Genomic DNA, 20,261 nt, shown 5'->3' on the forward strand with positions numbered 1-20,261 from the left:
CGTGCACTACAATCTGAACTGACAGCCAGATTCAAATCAGCAGCCTTTACGATTCTGCAAAAACAGCAAAGGAAACCTTGACAAGACAATTTTCATTTTGAAAAATAGCGTATGCAAGGATACCAGAGCTTGCGCCGGGATTTGTCTGACCAACCTTTTTAAAAATCTACCGTACTTTGCAAGGCACAAGCTTTTAATGATATGCAAAGATATGAATGATAGGTGTTATATTTTGGACGGAATTTGGCTTCCTGGGTGTTGGACCCTCATGCGCAGGACCAGCGTTCCAGAACAAAGGCTCAAATTCCCCTTTCTGGCCTCTACCAGTTTTGATGTTTAAATAATTAAAAAAAATTATATTTATATTAAAACATTTAAAAACAACGACCTCTGCGCCCCAGAACAAAGGTGTCAGCTCCCAAGGCAGGATGAGGAATTCCTGCATTGTCAAGGAAATTTGATTGTTTTGTCATCTTGGCCTTATTCTCACTCCTGGGGAGTCTCAAAAAAAATCTCTCTCTCGACTTATATTGGTGACCATCATCTAAAAATAAGTACAATATTTATCATTTTTTTATGAAACACATTTTGCTTGTTCGATTTTTTCTTTTGATGCTATTTTCTTTAATTGGCTTATTCCTACCTTGTTTTTTTTTTATTGATTTCATTATTTTTATTATTCTACCTGTAAATGCATTTTTCTTGCTTGATTTGCTTTAAATGTTACTCTTCGATGTCCTTCTATGAAGGCAAAGCACTCTGAGCTGTACGTCCTGTATGACGGTGCTGAACAAATAACGCTTATTATTATTATTATTATTATAATTATTATTATGAGGGGGTCCAGCCCTAATCGTAGTGCTTTCCAGGCCAAAATGATCTGAAACTCGACAATGGCAGTAGGCATATCGATCTAGTGAAAAACCGCTGTCATTTCATTCGTTTCAGGAGCGGGCCACTTTGTGACATCATCATCCAAATTTGTCCAAGCTTCGTGCCTCAGAAGTCGTTCCCCTCCAGCCGTTGGCGAGTACGACATCTAGACAGACGCCTTGCGCCGGGGCTGCTTTTAAAGGACACTCTGAAAACTGTAACTCGTGCTACATTTTACAAAACAAGTGACACAAACAGCCAATCGTACATCAGGAGCAGCGGTGCCACCGTTCTCACCCCGGCCGCGGCGCTCTCCCCCGGAGCGGCTCTTCCTTTAAAATTATCATTATTATAATTAGTAATATTATCATTACATTGGTGGCAGATACTCAACAAATTACAGCGAGTTACACCAAATCCCCCGGCCCATGATGTTTGAAAGTATGAATGTTATATTGTGGTATATAATACACAGCGGAAGCATCGCATCCTACTCCTACACTCAGCCAATTGGATGCTCCAAACACAGGAAATTAGCATTTTGGGTCACTGTGCCTTCCACGACTTTTCTCCTCTCCGGCAGCAGCGGCACTCGACACCAAACTCCTGACCGAGTGAGAAAAATAGATCGGGAACACATTTGCATGACATTAGCAACAACACTTTGGGTAAGTTCTCACTTTTTTCTGCGTGTTTTTTAAACCCTCGAAAGTTCTTGCAGGTTTCTTCCCCTGGCGATGCCCTGAATTCACGCTGGATTCCGCCGCACTTGGCCTGCGAGGTCAGACGCACACAAAGGAGGAGAGACTCTGACGGAGCCAGCACTGGGGAAGGATTAACTGGGAGTTTGCGTGTTCTGCCCCGTGTTGGCGCGGGCCTCCTCACGCAGTGTCAGTTTGGGGTGAACATTAACAGACATTTAACAAAAGTAGAAGATTGTGTCTTTCAGCATTAAATGTGATCAGAAAAAAAAAAAAAACGACAGAACTCCAAAAGCGATTGTTGTTAGTGTGGATTACTGAGACCTCCTTCAACCGTCTACAGAGAGAAAATGTGTTTTTTATTTTTGTTTGTTGTCTGACTTAATCTGTCTACTTCACCAAGTATTTTTATTGAAATTATTATTATTGTCCTCTTCATTAATTTCATTGATATTACTATTATTTATCCATTTATATCTTGACCAAATGATATCTTATTTTATTATTATATCCAAGTACTGGGTTCGATTCCGGCCTGCGGAGCTATTGGCACTGTGCTCTGGTTGGTTATCTCCCAATGAGGGGCCTTTCTGTGTAGACTTTGCATGTTCTCCCTGTGCCCACATGGGGTTTCCTCCATCTAACATCGTCTTAAGAACCCCCACTAAAAACATGCACAAGAACATCGTCTGATTATCCATGGAACCTAAAGTTGGTTCCCGGGCGTCGCTGCAAGCTGCCCACCGCTCCTGGCCTGCCCCCTGGAGGAAGGACACGTTTCCATGGTAAAAAGTGGAGCAGGCATTTCATGGCCTCCATTTGCCGTGTGTGTGTGTGTGTGTGTGTGTGTGTGTGTGTGTGTGTGTGTGTGTGTGTGTGTGTGTGTGTGTGTGTGTGTGTGTGTGTGTGTGTGTGTGTCACAATCAATAAGCTGTGTGACAGAGCGGCCCGGGTCCTTGAGGCCGTTATTTGTCGATACGACTGTAACGGACGCTGTGTTCAGGAGAATGTCATTATGTCCCCACAAGATGCTCAAACTCCCCTCTCCCAGTGCATGCTGGGAAAGGGGTTCAAGACGACTAATTTTTACTAGTTGCAAAGTTTTTCATAATAATAGTCGACTAGTCGTCATTTACCTATTGCAGGCCTGGCCAACCCGCGGCTCGCGAGCCTCATGCGGCTCTTTGGCTGGTTTCATGCGGCTCTTTCACATAACAAGCGTCAAAAACTCAGAAAAAAAAAAGCGCAGCCATTCATTCCCTATTGTGATTATAAAATCGCTATGATATATCACTCGTTTTCCACCGCGGATCACTTCCTCATTTACTCAAAGCGAACAGCAGCAGGAGTCATGTCCCATTAACGCCTGTTTTATTAGTCCAAATGCTGCGTTTACACCAAAAGCGCCGGGGCGGCGCGCCTCCATACAAAGTCAACGCGGCATTAGGACTAATAAAACACCAAATAAGATTCAAAAAAATTTGGAAGTTTATTTTCAACACTATTGACATGGTTAGTAGTCAACATATAAGATGGATCGGCCGGTGAATTGCGTTGCGTATCGAACATCTCCGATGGAGAACTGTGAAGGCTGGAGGGGTGTGTGTGTGTGTGTGTGTGTGTGTGTGTGTGTGTGTGTGTGTGTGTGTGTGTGTGTGTGTGTGTGTGTGTGTGTGTGTGTGTGTGTGTGTGTGTGTGTGTGTGTGTGTGTGTCGCGACTCGCGAGCTGCAGGAGGAGGACCGACTGAAAGCTGCTTTAAAGGAAGGGACCATTGAGTTCTGGAGAAGTGTGCCAATGGAAAAATGCCCCAATGTCAAACGGGCTGCGCTTAAGATAATGTCAATGTTTGGGTCAACATACGTCTGCGAGTCTGTGTTTTCTGCCCAAAAACATGTGAAACCAAAGCATCGATCTGTTCTGACTGACACCCATGTGAAAGAATTGCTTCGAGTGGCAACAACGGAATTCAAGCCAGATTTGAAGAGGATTGTTCAAGACAAGGAATGCCAGAAGTCCCACTAAGCAACATGCATAGTAAGAGAAAAACGCTATTGTTAATTATTATATTTTTGTTTGTGGACTTGGTTGAACTGAGAGGTATACCGCGGAAACGCAGTACTTTCAGTACTTACTTTTTTTTTTTCAAAAATGTGGCCAGGACTCCGGAACACCTAGTCCCAGGTATATGTGGATGGCCAAAGCATCAGATCGTGTATGGTCGGCAAGAGCCAAAACTGATTCTTAAAGGTTAGGGTTTAAGGGACACTATTGAATAAATTGACCCAACATGAAAAAAATACATCCTTATCATTAAACCCGAAGTCCAATTCCCCCCTCTATGAATAAATAAACAACAGTACTTTTTGAACTGAGAGTTTGTGTGTGCGAGACAGTGCACACAATGTTAATTGTTGAAAATAACTGGCCTGTGGTCTTAGTACTCCATCCATCCATCCATCTTCAACCGATTATCCTTAGTCGGGTCGCGGGGGCTAGGAGTCAATTTCTGTCATCATCATGTTGGTGTGTGACATTTACAATGAATCTGGCTGAGCAGAGGTCTGTGTGTGTGTGTGTGTGAGGAAGGGATGGGGTGATGTTCATGTGTGCCCATGTGTATGATCTGGCTCTTTGCAGTAACACAGTAAAAAAAGTGGCTCTTAGTCTCTGACTGGTTGGCCACCCCTGACCTATTGTGTAAGAAAGACGCAGAGAGAAGAGTTCTAGGTAACAATGACATTTGTATTTTGTAAATTAAAAGGTGCAGTGTGTAGAATTTAGGGAACAGACTTGACATAATATCGCTGAGTATGTTTTAATCAGTGTATAATCCCATGAAAATAAGAATCCTTGTGTTGGTGTTACCTTAGAATGGGTGGTTTTTATCTGCGCAGGGTTAGGGTAGGCTTGACGGAGGCCGCCATGTTGCACCGCCATGTTTGTTCTACAGTAGCCCAGAAGGGACAAACCAAACACTGGCTCGAGAGAGGGGCCGTCATGTTTTTGGCATCCACCGTCTCTTCCACAGAGGCTGTGTTACAAGCCACGGGGAGGAGTATTCAGTTGCGATCTGCAACCTTTTTTAAATGCTACATAGGTGAATATATAAATGTAAATACATATTTTAATACATTATTTTACTAATGGAATAATTACTGTAAATCTGGTGACCCTGACAAAAATTATGTTGTTTATGACTTGTCGATTGCTGCTGACTTGTTGAACAGCGCTGACTAGTGGTTATAGTAGTTGACTAGTTGGTGAAAGCCCTGTGCTGGATATCTGGGTTGCCAGCAAACAGAGTCAGGACACAACAACACATCCTCCCTTCGCTCCGCTTCAATTATTTATCTCTCATTAGAATTATTTCTGTACAATCCTGTATGTTTTTGTATATTTGGCATATTTTTCTTCTGAATCTTTTGTTTTTGTTGCTATTTTGGGTTTCTATTTGGCCATTTTCTGGATTTGTTTTTTGCATAATTGGTTTTTTTTGTAGACTGCTCGGTGTTATTTTATTCCAACTGTCCGTACAGCAACGCACCGACATTTGCCACGACAAATTCCTCCTAAATTAAAATGTACTCTGCCAAAAAAACAGACACACACACAAACACTCCTGTCATAAAACTGTCCCGTTTTTGCGTCTTCCAATCGATACAGATCTCATCACTGCCGCTCCACACCCACAATCAATCATATTTCCATCCAACCATTTATTCACCTCATTTCTTCACCTGCTCTCCCTCCTCAGGGTCACACGCACACACGGACACACACACACACACACACACACACACACACGCGTGTGCGTTTCCAGCGATAAGGTCGTTTATCTGACGACGTATAAATTCACCAGTGACCAGTAAATTCATCAGGAAGAAGCAGAACTACTGAACTACTGAACTACCGAACTACAGATGCAGAGAGACGTGTTTACCGAGAGGCAGAGAAGTTTCATTTCCCAAAATAGTCAACTATTGACCAAGTCAGGGTCCAGCGCTGAGCTGGTGCAGGTATGAGCTGCTGGATGTTGCTTGCATGCCTGGTGATTTATCTTCCTTGAGTTTCATCATGGAGTGCATTGACATCGGTGTCGTGGGACTTTTGGTTCTTTCTTCTTTTGAGGTTGGCTTCCTACTTTTGTGTCATGTTTTGTGACTTGGTGTAAATATGCAAAACGTGAGAAATGGTTGTGCTTGGCTGTGGGGCGGGGCACCACAAGGTGAGGGTCCTTGGCATGAAATATCCCCATAACGATAATATGACCAAATTAAAGCAAATGATGATGAGGAAATTTGTTACGGAGGCTGTATCCCAGGAAGGCTTGGAGTCGTGTTAGTCTGTGTGTCTTCTGATGTATCAACCACATATATATATTCATGTCCTCATTATAACTTGTGCTTTTGCAACACCACAGTGGAAACTAAACGTAGCATCAGTGATTGAACACGCCGATGCTGAACGGTATTGTTTTAGCTTCATGTCAACTGGGAAGACGACTGATGAAGAGTGAAGGAGGTTGGAACGATTCCAAAACCAAACCAACAAACAAACTAACAAACAAACCAACAAACCAACAAACAAACCTTCCTGTTTGACTTCAGTAACATACAACTGAGCTGTGACAGTGTTTCTTTTTCATCATTTACAAAAAAAGAGGAACATTGCGACACTCAGTACACACACACACACACACACACACACACACACACACACACACACACACACACACACACACACACACACACACACACACACACACACACACACACACACACACACACACACACACACACACACACAAAGAGGTCTCACCTGAAGAAGGTCACAAAGAACTGCACCAGGTCCATGAAGTTACTGTGCTGAGAGAAGGCAATCTGCAGAGAGGGAGAGAGAGGGGGGGGGGGGGGGGACGGGACAGACAGAGAAAGAGTGTGAAGGGGAGAGAATGACACAGAAAGGGAGGAGAAGAGGGAGAAAAAACAGAAAGGGAAAGACAATGGAGAGAGAGGGAGAGATGGAGAGAGATAACGATGGAGGTGGATAAAGAGGGAGGAGGGGGGATATACAGAGAAGGTGAGAACAACAGACAGGCAAAGAAAAATGAAGAGAGAGCGAGACAAAGGTGGAGGTGGATAAGGAGGAGGGGGGACAAAGAGAGGCAGGGCGTCAGGAATCTGTTTTGGGGGGTCGGCATCATCAGGCTGATAAACATGAGCCGCAGTGACATTGTTCCCCTTCAGAGCGGGACTCGCACCTGCAGCCGTATATCTGGGGCGCGGCGGGCCTCGTGCACAGCCTTGTCCACAGCCTCGTGCACGGGGGCCTCGTGCACTGCCTCGTGCACAGCCTCGTGTGGCCGTTACGTCTCTTTGGGCTTCATGTCGCTGACGCTGGTACAATTCCGTCCAATTTTAGTGCGATTGTGGGTTTAACCAGCTTAATTGATGGCTGCAAAGTGATTCGGGGGCTTTCATGTCAGTGTGTGTGTGTGTGTGTGTGTGTGTGTGTGTGCGTAAATCATTTTTCTTATTTTGGTTACGTCCAGAGAGCAGCGGTCCTCCGCTAGGTCCTCGTTTCCATGGCGCATGTGGGCAGAGAAATTTGCCGTGTAATCATCACAAGAGCAATTGTACCAACAACATCCTGCCTTAATCACTGTTGCCAGGGGCAACATTGCAAGTGTCTTATCATGCCCCCCCACCCAGCACCCCTCTCCAACACACATACATAAAACTGCACCGCGTCCCCGGCCCCCACTCCCACCGCCAAGCCTCCACCTGCTCCTTAACCTGCAGTTTCCACGCTGGCACCACAGCGCCCCTGACTGGTGGCTCTGAGACACCGCCTCCACTGCACCAAAGAACAACTCTCTGTCTTTCACTCTCCTTCTCCCTCCCTCTGACTTGCCACCTGTGGACCACTCATCACACCCTCGTAATCCATTATTAATCCCATGAAAGAAGGGATTTGAATCCAACAGTCAGTGGGAAAAGAGGGGGAGAGGAGGAGAGAAGCTGAATATCGTGGCCACACGCATGTCGGATTAGCATCATCATACATCATTTACCATCTTAAATCATTTATTTATGTCATGTCAGGTCCATTTATTCAAAATAAAGCACGGTTGAAAACCACCAGCAAATGTTTAAATAAAACTCATGGGATATGGATAAGGATAAAATACAAACAACATAAAACATAAATCTCAATTGGATTTGAAAGCCACAGAGAAAAGGAATCTCCTCGGATCGCATCTCCGCTGAAGCCTCTTGGAGATTTATTTCATGCAGGAGGCAAACCCAATATGGAGGGGGAGGTATTGCACCACTTTGGGTCATTTTAAAGCAACCGGTGAGAGGAAGTGTCCGAAAAGCAGCATAGGAGGCCAGAGATAAAGGAGGTGGCCTTTCGCACTTTTACAGACAGAGTACAACCTGAAAATCGACGCCAATCGATCCCGGAGCCAGTGAAGAGAGGCCGACGTGGGGTAACGTGGTCTCACTGACAGGAGTGTCAGAATGTTTTTATGGTAATGACAACAAACACCGTATGAAAACAAACCCAGTTGGTCCCGCGGTGGGACGACACAGAGGAAGAGTTACTGCTGCTCTGTGCACCATCTGCCTGGTCGATGTGCTGCTGTTGATTACTGCCGAGCGGCCAAATCTCTCAAACCACTGAAACGCCAGAGACGTAGGGAGCGTAAACACAACCGCAAAGACCCAAAAATTAAAAGCTGTGGATGATGTCATCAGAGTGGGACTGAGAGAGTCAAGAGACGCAACAGGCTTTTCATCGGTCTGTTCTAACTGCGAACTCTGCAGCTTCACGAGCAGGACCAGAGGAAACAACAATAATCCTGACCGAAATGGAACACAAATCTCGAAAAAAAAATTGAATTTTCCTTCTCGAAAGCAGGATTGGCATGTGGCGGGTCACACATTTGTAGAAGAGTGGACTGCACTGACTAAACATAAGAGTAAAGAGTCCAGAGAGAGCTACACTCTGAGTACGGCTGGGACCGTTCACACATTGTTATCGTATATTGTTTGCACATTGTTCTGGACCGGTAAACTGTCCCTGTCCTTTAAGTCTAGCATGTGGGCACAAAACATCTTTGAGTTCGGATTCAAAGCCGCTCCCCCAAGTCGTTGAACGGAAGCCGTATCATTTCCCTTGTAGTCCCTTCGCCTGCTCTGTCAATGGAATAGAGCGCAGTGCTAAAACTGGCTGGTCTAAAGGGGTTGATTTCCTGTTTAATTTAGTGAGCGCGGCATTACCAGTGGCAGGGTGAGGGGTTCAGTCCCCTGCACGGCTCTCTGCGCAGGAAACAGCACCCAATCTGGCATTGCCAAAGTGAGGGTTTAGTGTTAGACGGTGGCTGCCCGCACTGGAATGTGGGCGGGCGTTTGTCGTGCCGCAGGGTGCTGTGGATGAAAGTGTCCACAAACGGCAGAGTTGAAGGGCTATGGAGCGTGAGGAGACAGCAGCTGGAGAGAGAAGCAGGGAGAGATGAAACGCAGTGAAGAAGACTGTGTGAAACTGTGGTATTTCCATTTTTTTCCCAAGCTCCTCCTTCCAGCCCGGTTGCTTTTTTGACATTCCAATCAGGGAATCTTCAGAAACAGTGGCTCTTGTTTCGCAGTTCCACTCATTTCCTCTGACCTTCTCCAGAGTACTATTTTTTTTTTGTCTGAAATCGAAGGATCTGCCCCAACACAATCTTATAAAAAAGATGGAGGCTGGCTTGGCTCCCCACACATCCGGTCATGCAGCTCCTCATACTCCACACAAGACAAGAGTTTCTAGGAGACTGCTGCAATCCTTTGCAATCAGGTTAGGCAAAAAAAAAGTATTTTCTCTTCTCATGAATGTAAATGAGAGATAAAGTTAAAACTAAAAAGGATTAACGTAAAGGGAAGAAAAAAGCCATCACAGATTGTGCCGTGCGAGTGATTGGCATGGACTCTTACAAGAGCAAAGCCCCAAGCTGCTGATGAAAGCCCCAAGCAGCTTGACAGGACCATCTACGGCTGATTTAAACCGCTCTTTATTTTCTGAAGGACAAAACTAACATGATATAACACCTGAGCACCACCGCAGTGCTTCAATACCGTATGTGCGATGCGTCCCTTTGAAATCGCCAGGGTTTCCAAAAATCACAAGCAGGGACTTTGGCGGCTAGATGTGTGATAACAGTTATGGCAAGCGGCTAATCTGGCTTGTCGTTGGCGACTGACGGGGGCTGCGGGACGCCCCGGGTGACATCCTCGTTATGTGCTTGGAGGAAGGAGACTCTTGGAGGGGTGTGGGCGTCCTCTCCATGCTCCCCCGCCGACCTGACGCTGAGCATTATTGCTGGAGGAAGAATCAGGCGCTAATGACTTGTGACAGCTGCTTGAAGTACAATGTCGTTTTGAAGAAATGCATCATTATCGCTACAAGGGAGGGTTTCTCAACAGGTGGCACCAAGACATTGGTTAAGGGACAGACAAGGGGATAGAAAAGTTCTAATGATGTGAGAGATGTTCATGCACTCACACAAGAATATGTGTCTCCTCTAGCTGTACCTTTCAGAAGAGGATAACTCCTGAAATATGTCTATTTTCCAGGAAGGCTTGAAATGACACCAGCCACACACCGGTGAAGGTTATCTGGGGTTTCTCCATAAGCCACTTTGACAGGCCAGCCGCACCTCCGGTCAATGTGAGGCACTGCTCAATTCGCAAAATCTATCTTGCTGGTAAAATTTGTTTAACTGCAGCACCCATGGTTCCCATACCAATCACCTAAACAAGGTCAGCGATGAGGTCAGTCGCTAAATTCAAAGGGTTTCACATTGTGTTGATGGTTCATTTAACTTGGTTTGGCCAAATCCAATACTAATGGCATAAAAAAGTTAATATTTACCTTAAAGTATTTTGCTTTAGTTGAAGTCACCACTTGATTATGACATGACATGTACCAGCCATGCAGCACTGCGGCCTCACAGCTTGGAGACCTGTGTTTAAATGTCATCTCTAGCATCTGTCCATGTTGACTATGCATGTCGTCCTGGTGTTTTCCTCGGTTCCTCTGGTGGCGCCGGTCTCTCCCTCTCAAGACATGCCGGTGAGGCTGGTTGGAGACTTGGCTGGTTGGTAAATCCGTGACCCTACGATGGAAAGGCGTCCATCTCAGGGATTCTCCCTTTCTGAGAGATAGGGTCAAATACAGGGTTTGGGAGCGACACTGCATGGGCCACGCTAAATGCAGGTGTTTCCCTAATGTGGACCCAGTCACCTGGGAGAGACTCCAACACCACCCTGAGGAGGAAACCCCAGGGATGAAGATGAACAGATGGATGTAGCAGTCACTATGGCAGGCAGGCCAAAAGGCTTTTCCAAGCTTGATGAGAGCCCCTTTCCCAGATGGAATCCGTAACATTGCTGGATAAAAACATGCTTGAAAGGCAGTAGGTATCATTCCCACGGAGCCTCCTTTACACAACAGTTCCGTGTGGAGTGTGTTCCTACGTAGATGACTGTTATGGATACAGTACGTAAGGGGTCAGACAGCAGAGGAGCCTAATATCATGCCAGACGGGACAACACGATAGTTTTGTTACACCGGCACTTGGCTCCCCGTGGCCCCGCCCCTAGGACTCTTCCCAGAGCCCCCGTCCCCGGACACAATGACCCTAAAGCCAGTGTTACGACATCGGTGTGATCGTGTTCAACCTGTGCTCCGCTCTCGGCCTGCGGAGAAGACCCTTCTCCGCCCGTTCTACCTCTCCCTGTCCGCTCGCTCCCTCCGGCCCCACCCTGCACTGCAATGTCCCTGCACCGCCCCCTTAACTGTAAAACACACATCGAGGGCCCGAGTGGCATTTTTAAGAAGAGACGTCGTACAATTTTTATTAAATAAAAAGACCTGTCTCCGTAGAGACTGGACGTGCTCCACTTTCTCTTCTTTGCAGCCGAGCTCCACGGTTAGGACTCGCCATTTTATAACCGAAAAGCAAATCATTTTTTAAATATTTGTAAAAACCCTTTATTTAGGCTTTATTTGGATTCGGCTTCACCCCTACTTTACGAAAATGTTACTGCTTCCATTGCCCACACACTTCCATTCACAGCCGTACCGACAATTTGCTGTAAACGATACGAGGTGCAGAGCGAGGAAATTTAAGGAAGACTTTAATGGAACATCGACGCCGGTTCCCATTCCAACATGACGTCAATACAGAACATTGCTGGAGATTTACGGCTTTCAGTGTGAAAGGGGCTTAAGAGTCGTCGTCAAACACAAAGCCTCGAGTTTCTCTGATACAGGGGTTCCCAAACTGGGGTGCTCAAGGGAATCGCAAGAGTTGACCGGAAAAATTAGAATTTTCTTTATGTACTTTAGTTCTTCAACTTCACCAATTATGTTTTCTGCTGTGAGATTTGCACTTTTTTTGTCAGAGTGTCAAAGTTAGACACGCAGTAGTTTATTACTACTTTAGTTAATTACTCTCAGGCAGAGCTTAATCTGCCAAGGGGGCCTCGCCAAGAACCACTTTGGGAATTCCTGCTTTAATATACACAGATGTAACACACACAGTAGGAGCCCCGCGCTGGTGATGGCTGCTCCTGCACATCAGCAGATAAAACAGGAGGCCCTTCTTATCCACGCTGCATCATGACATGTTAGTGAACAGCGAACAGGGGATCACAGCTCTTTAATGTAATTAGTCTGGGAATCTGCACTTCATTACAAACATCATTAAACTCAAATCTACTCTTCATCAGAAAAGGAGGAAAAAAAAGAAAAGAGCAGGCAGAGGGGAGCAGGGATCGCCGGCTCATCTCAGAGCTGTGGAATCAGCTATCATTTTGTGTGTGGGGTATTGTTGAGGAGGCAGAGCGCCAGACAAGACGCAACCAAGCTCCAGGACAAAGTTCTTCCCGGATGATTACATGAATGTTAAGGGTTCTTCTTTTAATGGCCCAGTCATTCACACCAGTTGTTTACATCTGTGGTTCTCAACGTGGAGTCCAGGCACCACCATGGGTCCTTCAAGAGGTTCTAAGGGGTCGCCAGAAAAATTACTTATACAGCTATTCCTCATTTAACGACCACTATATACACTATATATACCAGCCAAGCCCCCTTGCCGTGAAATAACACGGGTCCTCACTTATGGACCGGTTCACAAAGGAGTACCTGTCGGTAAAATTCCTGTTATTTTATTGACTTCATGCAGCACCAATTATAAATGTACAACAATAACTGTTTGGATGCTAGATTTGCTGGTATCGCCCTAACCTATAGACACTAAATCAGCTGGGATTGTATCACAGAGATTAAATGTGATCAAATGGAGTCCGTGGTCTTATCCTGATCAGATTTCAGGTCCTTGATGTGGAAAAGGTGGAGACTCTCTGGTGAAATAAATGGCAGGTTTTTTTGCCACTTAAAGCACTTTACAATGAATGGGTCTCCTTCATCCGATCATGCACGGAAAAGCCCTGAGTTTAACTTCTTAGTTGATGTTCTACATTATTGATCCCTGTGGGGAGAATCACGCTCCACCCATCCTGTTTGGGAACAGTGGGCGGCCCCGGCACGGCCCCTTGGGGTCCCGCTCCCATCCTGGAGCCGGCCCCTCGGCCCTGAAGGAGGCCTTATAAAAGGTCTGATCGGCTTTCGCGAGCACTGATTAAATGTCTTGCTCAAGGACACAGACACTTTTGGTCGGGAGCGGGGGGAGGGTGGAACCGTAACCCTCGAGGCGGGGCGTCCGCTCAGGTTGGTAATGAGGTGCGCTGCTGATTTAATGCCGCGGATTAGAGGCAGGACGCTCCATGGCACATATCTATAGGTGGATCTCTATGCAAATGGCCGCGCAGGTGGGTGCACAGTTACGAGAAGGCATCAGGGGGCGCACACACACACACACACACACACACACACACACACACACACACACACACACACACACACACACACACACACACACACACACACACACACACACACACACACACACACACACACAGAGACAGAGACAGAGACAGACAGACAGACAGAGAGAGAGAGAGAGAGAACTGTCAGTTGGACTTGGACCATACATGTGAAAAGACAACAATGAATAAAAAACACAGACAACTATAGAGCTTTGGAGAACAAGTGGGCGAGCGAGCTATGAACAGCTGCATACTAAAAGGAGAGAGAGAGAGGGGGAGATAGAGAGAGTACTCTCTCAATGCAGCATGTGTTTCAACTTAACATTCCACTTTGCCCCTGCACTTTCTCGGCTGCTGTTTATGAACAGTTCCCTACAGTGGAGGACCCACCACCCACACACCCACACACCCACACACACACACACACACACACACACACACACACACACACCTAAAAACTTTGTGCAGAGGACCACATTGACAACCATGGAAGTTAGTGAAAAGGACAAAAGGCGAATAAAAACGCCTTCATGAAGAAGAAAAAATGTGAAAGTATTCCAGAGAGCGAGAGAGAGGTAGAGAGAGAAGGAGAGAAGGAGAGAGAGAAGGAGGGATGAGGAGCAACAAGTGGAAAACATTACCTCGCTGTTGAAGCTAAAACTCCATGAGCTCGAGGAAGAAAAATGAGACGCCAGCCAGCAGCCCACCAGCACTGTGGCTGGGGTGTTGGTGGGAAAGGGGGAGGGAGAGGGAGGATTGGGAGGTGAGGAGGACCACAGGACCCAGGGGGTGGAGGGCTGGGGAGGTGGAGGACCGGAGGACCAGGGGGTGAATGGCTGGGGAGATGAAGGACCAGAGTAGCCAGGATCCAGGTGGAGGTGGAGGACTAGGGGAGATGGAGGACCACATGAGCTACAACCCAGGATGTGGAGGACTGGGGAGGTGGAGGACCAGAGGAGCCAGGACCTAGGAGGCGGAGGACACCTCACGCTGCACTAGTCCATCTTCATCTTTAAAAACCAGGTCAAAACTGATTTTCGTGGCACTAGATGTCAGCACCAATCCTAACGTTCCTCACACCCCCCCAAAATGGGGGATGATGCCACTACCTCTGCACCTCACGACGGAATGAAACGCAAAGAAAGTTTGAATTGCTGATAATGACGTGTGATTGTTTAGTGTGGTGTGTGGTGTTGTGGTCTGTCATTTCTCTAACGTGTCACTGATTTCTGTGATTTTGAGATGTAGGTTCTGCTCTAAGGTCTAAATAAAGTTCTCTCCAACTCCTTCAATTTGTCTCCCTGTTTCCCCTCCTCGGTTTCACTGTCTGGATGAATCTAACGCCCCCCTCTTGCTGAGGTGGGAGTTGTAGATGTCATCTCTTTCCATTTCATTCAACATCAATTCCATTAATTCAACAGCCGTTTAGCGACAGAGCAACTGAGTCCCTTTGGAGTTGCTTAACTACCTCAAATTCTCCGCCTCATAAATACTGTTGCCAGCATGACAAAATATATGGTCATGTACTTCTACAAATTGTTAATTGCAAAATTGATTGGGATTTATGAACACTCACGCACTAATTTGCAAACAAATCACAAATACAGGGAGTTAATGACACATTTCACTTCTAATAATATAGTAATATTAACGTAAAGCCTCATTGATACTTGGTTGCTAAACACCGGTCTCTGCATTTTAGTCACAGAACTGTGGATCCAATGTTACAGAACGTGGAGAGGATGATCATTTGGATATAGAAACAACAGAAGCTTTACTTTGGACAGTAGTTAACACGGGTCCAACGAAAGGACTTCAACCGTAAGTTAATAGGTTGCATAGAGTCTGTGGCCAACACGTCATGGTGTTTTCAAACTGAAAGCTCGACAATCCCACAAATGTCCATAATGAAGAACAACGTCAAGTATAATTCTAATGGCTTTAAAACGGTTACCTCCCTTTTCAGTAAAAGTGCTTCTCTGGAAAAAAAACTGCTTGGAAGTTCAACGGGGCTTACAAGCTGCAGTGCTCTGATTGGCCGTATGGTTACTGACTGAAACATGGCAGAAACAGGCTGAGCACGAGAACGGTCCAGACGACCAAACTGTGGAGCTACCAGGTACAAATTGGCCTCAATCGTGCGGATGAAATATGACGTCGAGCATTTGGAATGATTCATGCGTGAGAAATTACCATGACAACATGACAAATTAGAATATCGCTGCCGCTTGGGGTTCAATCGCATCGCGTTTTGGTAAATTTGTAATACAATTCGGAATATAGAAAGCATAACTACAACGTGATTGTACGACCCAAGTGCAGCTTATTCAGAAACACTCTCACAAAGTGCTTTGCAGAACAGGAGGGAGACGGAGAGGAAAATAAACCAACATAAATAAAAAACATGAAACACACAAACATGATGCATGAAACACATGCGTCCACAAGCTCGTTGAGCAACACGGTAGAGAAGGACGGGCTCAGTGTCCCATCCACGCTTCATCTCAGTCACATTAGACCTGAAGCTTCTTCAAGTACACATTCGGATTGTTGGAGTTTACACCTACACTTGAAGGTGACCGTTAAGATGAGGAAACCATTTTGGAATCTTTTAGCGAGGAGGAGGTGAGGGAAAAGGAGTGACAAGGTGAGAGAGAGGAGAGGAGGTGAGGAAGACTCCAGACCATGTAAGGGGAATGAGGAGACGGTGAGGAGTTAGGAGTGGTGAGGATGAGAAGAGGCGGAGACAAGGTAAGGACATAGGAGGAGGAGTGAGGAGGAGGTAAGGACATGGGAGGAGGAGTGAGGAGGTAAGGACATGGGAGGAGGAGTGAGGAGGAGGTAAGGACATAGGAGGAGGAGTGAGGAGGAGGTAGGGACATGGGAGGAGGAGTGAGGAGGAGGTAAGGACATGGGAGGAGGAGTGAGGAGGTAAGGACACGGGGAGGAGGAGTGAAGAGGAGGTGGTAAGGACACTAGGAGGAGGTAAGGACATGAGGAAGAGATAAGGACATGGGAGGAGGAGTGAGGAGGAGGAGTGAGAAGGAGGTAAGGCCATGGGAGGAGGAGGAGAAGGGCCATAGACTGTGCAGTAATAATATGTGGTGGACAGCGCTCCCTCCACAGTAATTATCCTTCTCCTCCTCCTGACGGACGGAGCCGCTCCTCACACTTTACTTTGAAGACAATCCGCTTCTTATGCAAATACAGCAATTAGTGGCTGTTGAAACTTATTATTATAACGCAGCACGTCGTGGCAGAGATACGGAGACAAAAGTGTCACTTCCAACACACACACACACACTCTTCATAAAACCATCACTTTGAATACACACCCACACGCTCCTCTCCCACACACACACACACACACACACACACACACACACGATAAAACCATCACTTTGAATACACACTCACACGCTCCTCTCCTTCCCTCTCTCATATTCATATCCACCCCCACGCTCACTCCACCTTCCTTAAAGGAACTTCAAGGAAGGTGGAGTGAGCGTATTCTTTCTTTTGACGTAGATCTTATTTTCAGTGGGAGTCAATCCCAGTGATTGGCGTCTGAATCTTTTAAATTGATCTGGAACTGAGAGAACGACGCGTGACATATCGCTCCGGTGAGCGGCGGCAGGATGATCGAAAAGTAAGCGTTAATAAGGTTAAAAAACACCAGAGTTTTCCCTCCTCCAGCCTCCAGCGCGGCTGAGGGGCATCGGGTGCAGAAGGTTGTGGTTCGTCTGCATAAACAGCGAGTAGCAGACGAGCAGCGGACGAGTTTCAAAGAGCCATTCACTGCTGCAGAGCACAAGCAGCAGCAGGAAACAGGAGCTTTTGGTGTTTACTCCGATAAACTACAGCACCAGAGTATTTGCTAAAAGCTGAAATTCCCCGGTCACATTCACCACTTGATAAAGAGAATTTTGTACATTGAATTAAAAACAGCTTACAAACACCATTTTTGTGGGGTTTCATTTGGCCAAATGCACTCATTTAAGTAAGTTATGACTTTAAAAAAAAAGTATATATTATCATGCCTAAATCTCTGGGGCAACCTAGACTTCAACAAGCCAAATGAGTTCAAAGCACAATTTACACCAACGGAGCTCTCGTGTGCCATTTACACCAAAACAGACAACAGTTGTTTGGCCAAAAAGACTCAAATTCCAGTCTATTTGAGCAAATTCACAATGGATTGCGCAGCTTTTGCGGCAGCTAAACCTGTGCAAACAAGACCAAAAGAAAAGGTGTCCTTCTCAAAGCCCCCGCAAAGGGTGAAATGCACCACGAACGGCTGTGCCAAGCAAATGGCCTCTCGTGCTCCGGTGCTATTTGCACATATTTAAATGAGGTTCTAAGCATTTGGCGCTAAATTGGCCCCTTTCAATGCGAATGAGCCGCTTTGCAAAATAAGTCAAAATTCACAAACGCCAGCACTAATTGCCACACACGGCAGGAGAGGAAATTATTTGCGTCTTCAGAGTTAGCGGTAACTGAAGGGGTGTCCCCGTTTGAGAAGCTTGTAGGGCATTGTGTGATATATTTTCTTTTGTCCTCCGCTTCAAATCACGCCATCTTCCTTTTACACATTTAAAAACACCAACAGCACTGACAGACTGGAATATTAATTCCCGAATAGGGCTTCTCTCTGTCATGTTAAAATCCTCACCTGAAGTTTTGAGGACTGGCTCTGCACCTCCTTCGTCAGGGCTTGGAGCTTCTCCTTCTCGCTGTCATTGTCCTGCCTACTGTGTTCCTGGTGCAAAGCCACCATCCAAACTTTACCAAATACATTATTGCAATCAGATGCAACACAAGGGCAAATTGCACTCGGCTGCAAAACTTTATGGCCGTGTTTACACTGTGAAATGTGCTGTGAATCCTACGCTGAGATCGGGCAGATAGTGGTTGCAAGTGATGCGCAATGATGCTATCAGCGACCGCAACCCATTCTTTGGGGATTCGCCCCTTACTGTATTAAAAGTAGTCATTTAAAAAAATCCATGTATTCCCTGTCTAAATGTTAAGTACTCATCCATACAAAAATATGGTCTGTTGAGGTTCTGGATAAAAATATAAATCTGCATTAAATGAAGCATCGTGGCAGTCCAGTTTAAATGGCTGCACAATGGCTTTGTCCCGAAAAGTTGAAGCTATTGCTCCTGCCACCGCTGGCTTGCTAAGCCCTGGAGGAAACCAGCGATAGGAAGTATAAAGTGTTGAAATGATTCAGGCAAGCGGCTTAGACATTATTGAATCACATCCAATCACAACTTTCCCACCCACGTCCGCCCTGCAGCCATCACATTTGCCATCCCCGGCCGACACGTTCTGAGTAATCAAACCACTACAGGACAATCTGCGGAGAATAAACAATGTGAGTGGGCACCACATGACTGTGTTATCCAAACTGTGAGGGGCGGCAGATTAAGGTCCTTTATTTCTGGGCACTGAAGGAAATAAAAACCTTCAGTTTTGTCATTAAAATACAAATTTTACAAACATGACTGGTAGGACGCACAAATTGTACCCTGCACTAAAGAGGCTTCAAAGGCTTTTATGGATAACTCATTTTGTGGATCAATGAAATAATGTTTGGATTAAAAAACACCAGTTTTCCTCCACCACCATCTCCGAAATGAAGGGACAGCATGAAAAATGGTCCCCGGAGGAAAAACGATGCGCTTCTAATGCCGGAGGTACGGTTCTGTCTCAAAGCTACGCCGGACGTCCAGCGCTCGCAGAGGCTGATGCCCACCCCAAAAATGTAACTGGGCACAGAGTGATGCACGACCGGAACAACGACCGACGACAGCAGTTAATCAGGACAGAATCAACAACGAAGAACCACAAATGCTCGTGCAGACCTTGGCATCCGCTGCAACGCAGACGTACATTTTAGCCGTCATTTCTTTGGGTTTCGGGAAGCAGCAAATGCCTCCAGACACTCACTTTCATCATTTTGGTTTTGGTTTTTGAGAATAGAACAGAAACTCAGAAAGATGTGTTTGTTATCTAGCACGGCCTAGCTGCAGCGCAGGAAGCAGAGCATCTGTGTCTTCATGCGTGTCCATAAGCACACGTGACAGCACACGCAAAGTCACGCCGAGCCCACGGACCGACGTGCTGTTTGAGGAGCTTTTAACCAAAGCCAGTTAGAGAAAACGACAATGCTGAGTTTCCCGGCGTGTGCGGCTCCGCTGGGGAGCCAAGCCCTCGCCCTGGCGGAGTAAGAAACATGCTCCACCAGCTCAGTTATCCAGGCCACACGTGTGCGAGCGTGTGCGGAAGCATCAGAAGGAGCTGAAGACACGGGAGCGGCAGGAGGTTGAGGTGACGTATTTGGTGTGCGAGCAGGGCTTTGCAGCCTCACAGTTCAACCCTTCACTGAGAGAGAAAGAGAGAGAGAGAGAGTGGAGTCTTCTGACCTCTGTGTCAAGCAGAGTGGATCAGCCACTCCACATGCTAATAAGGTGCCTACATCTTAAAGCTGCCTGATGTTTTTAAGGGGCCTGGAATAGTAATATCTTTGTGATAAGTGTAGCTAGGGTATTTATTCAACAGCAAAGCAAATAGACTTACATTTGATGAGACTTAAAATCTTTTTAAGTAATAATATTTGATGAGACTAAAATCCTGAACGATAAACTACCATATTGAATGATTAACCATTATCCCGAACAATACTGACCGATGACTATGAATTAAGCTGCACTAACATGCTCAGCATGGATAGATGAATATAAA

The 20,261-nt window shown here is 46.1% G+C and overlaps 1 protein-coding gene across 1 annotated transcript in view; it reads right to left on the bottom strand.

The window, feature by feature from the left end:
- The window catches only part of atrn (attractin), a 154,134-nt gene that overhangs the window by 71,753 nt on the left and 62,120 nt on the right, over positions 1-20,261 (bottom strand). The window contains exon 25 of the mRNA XM_080012760.1: positions 6,394-6,455. Within this exon, the coding sequence (XP_079868886.1) occupies positions 6,394-6,455 (62 nt within the window). The remainder of the gene's footprint in view (positions 1-6,393; positions 6,456-20,261) is intronic.

The sequence above is a fragment of the Zeus faber genome, assembly GCF_960531495.2.
Source record: "Zeus faber genome assembly, chromosome: 13".
In the NCBI taxonomy this organism is placed as follows: domain Eukaryota; kingdom Metazoa; phylum Chordata; class Actinopteri; order Zeiformes; family Zeidae; genus Zeus; species Zeus faber.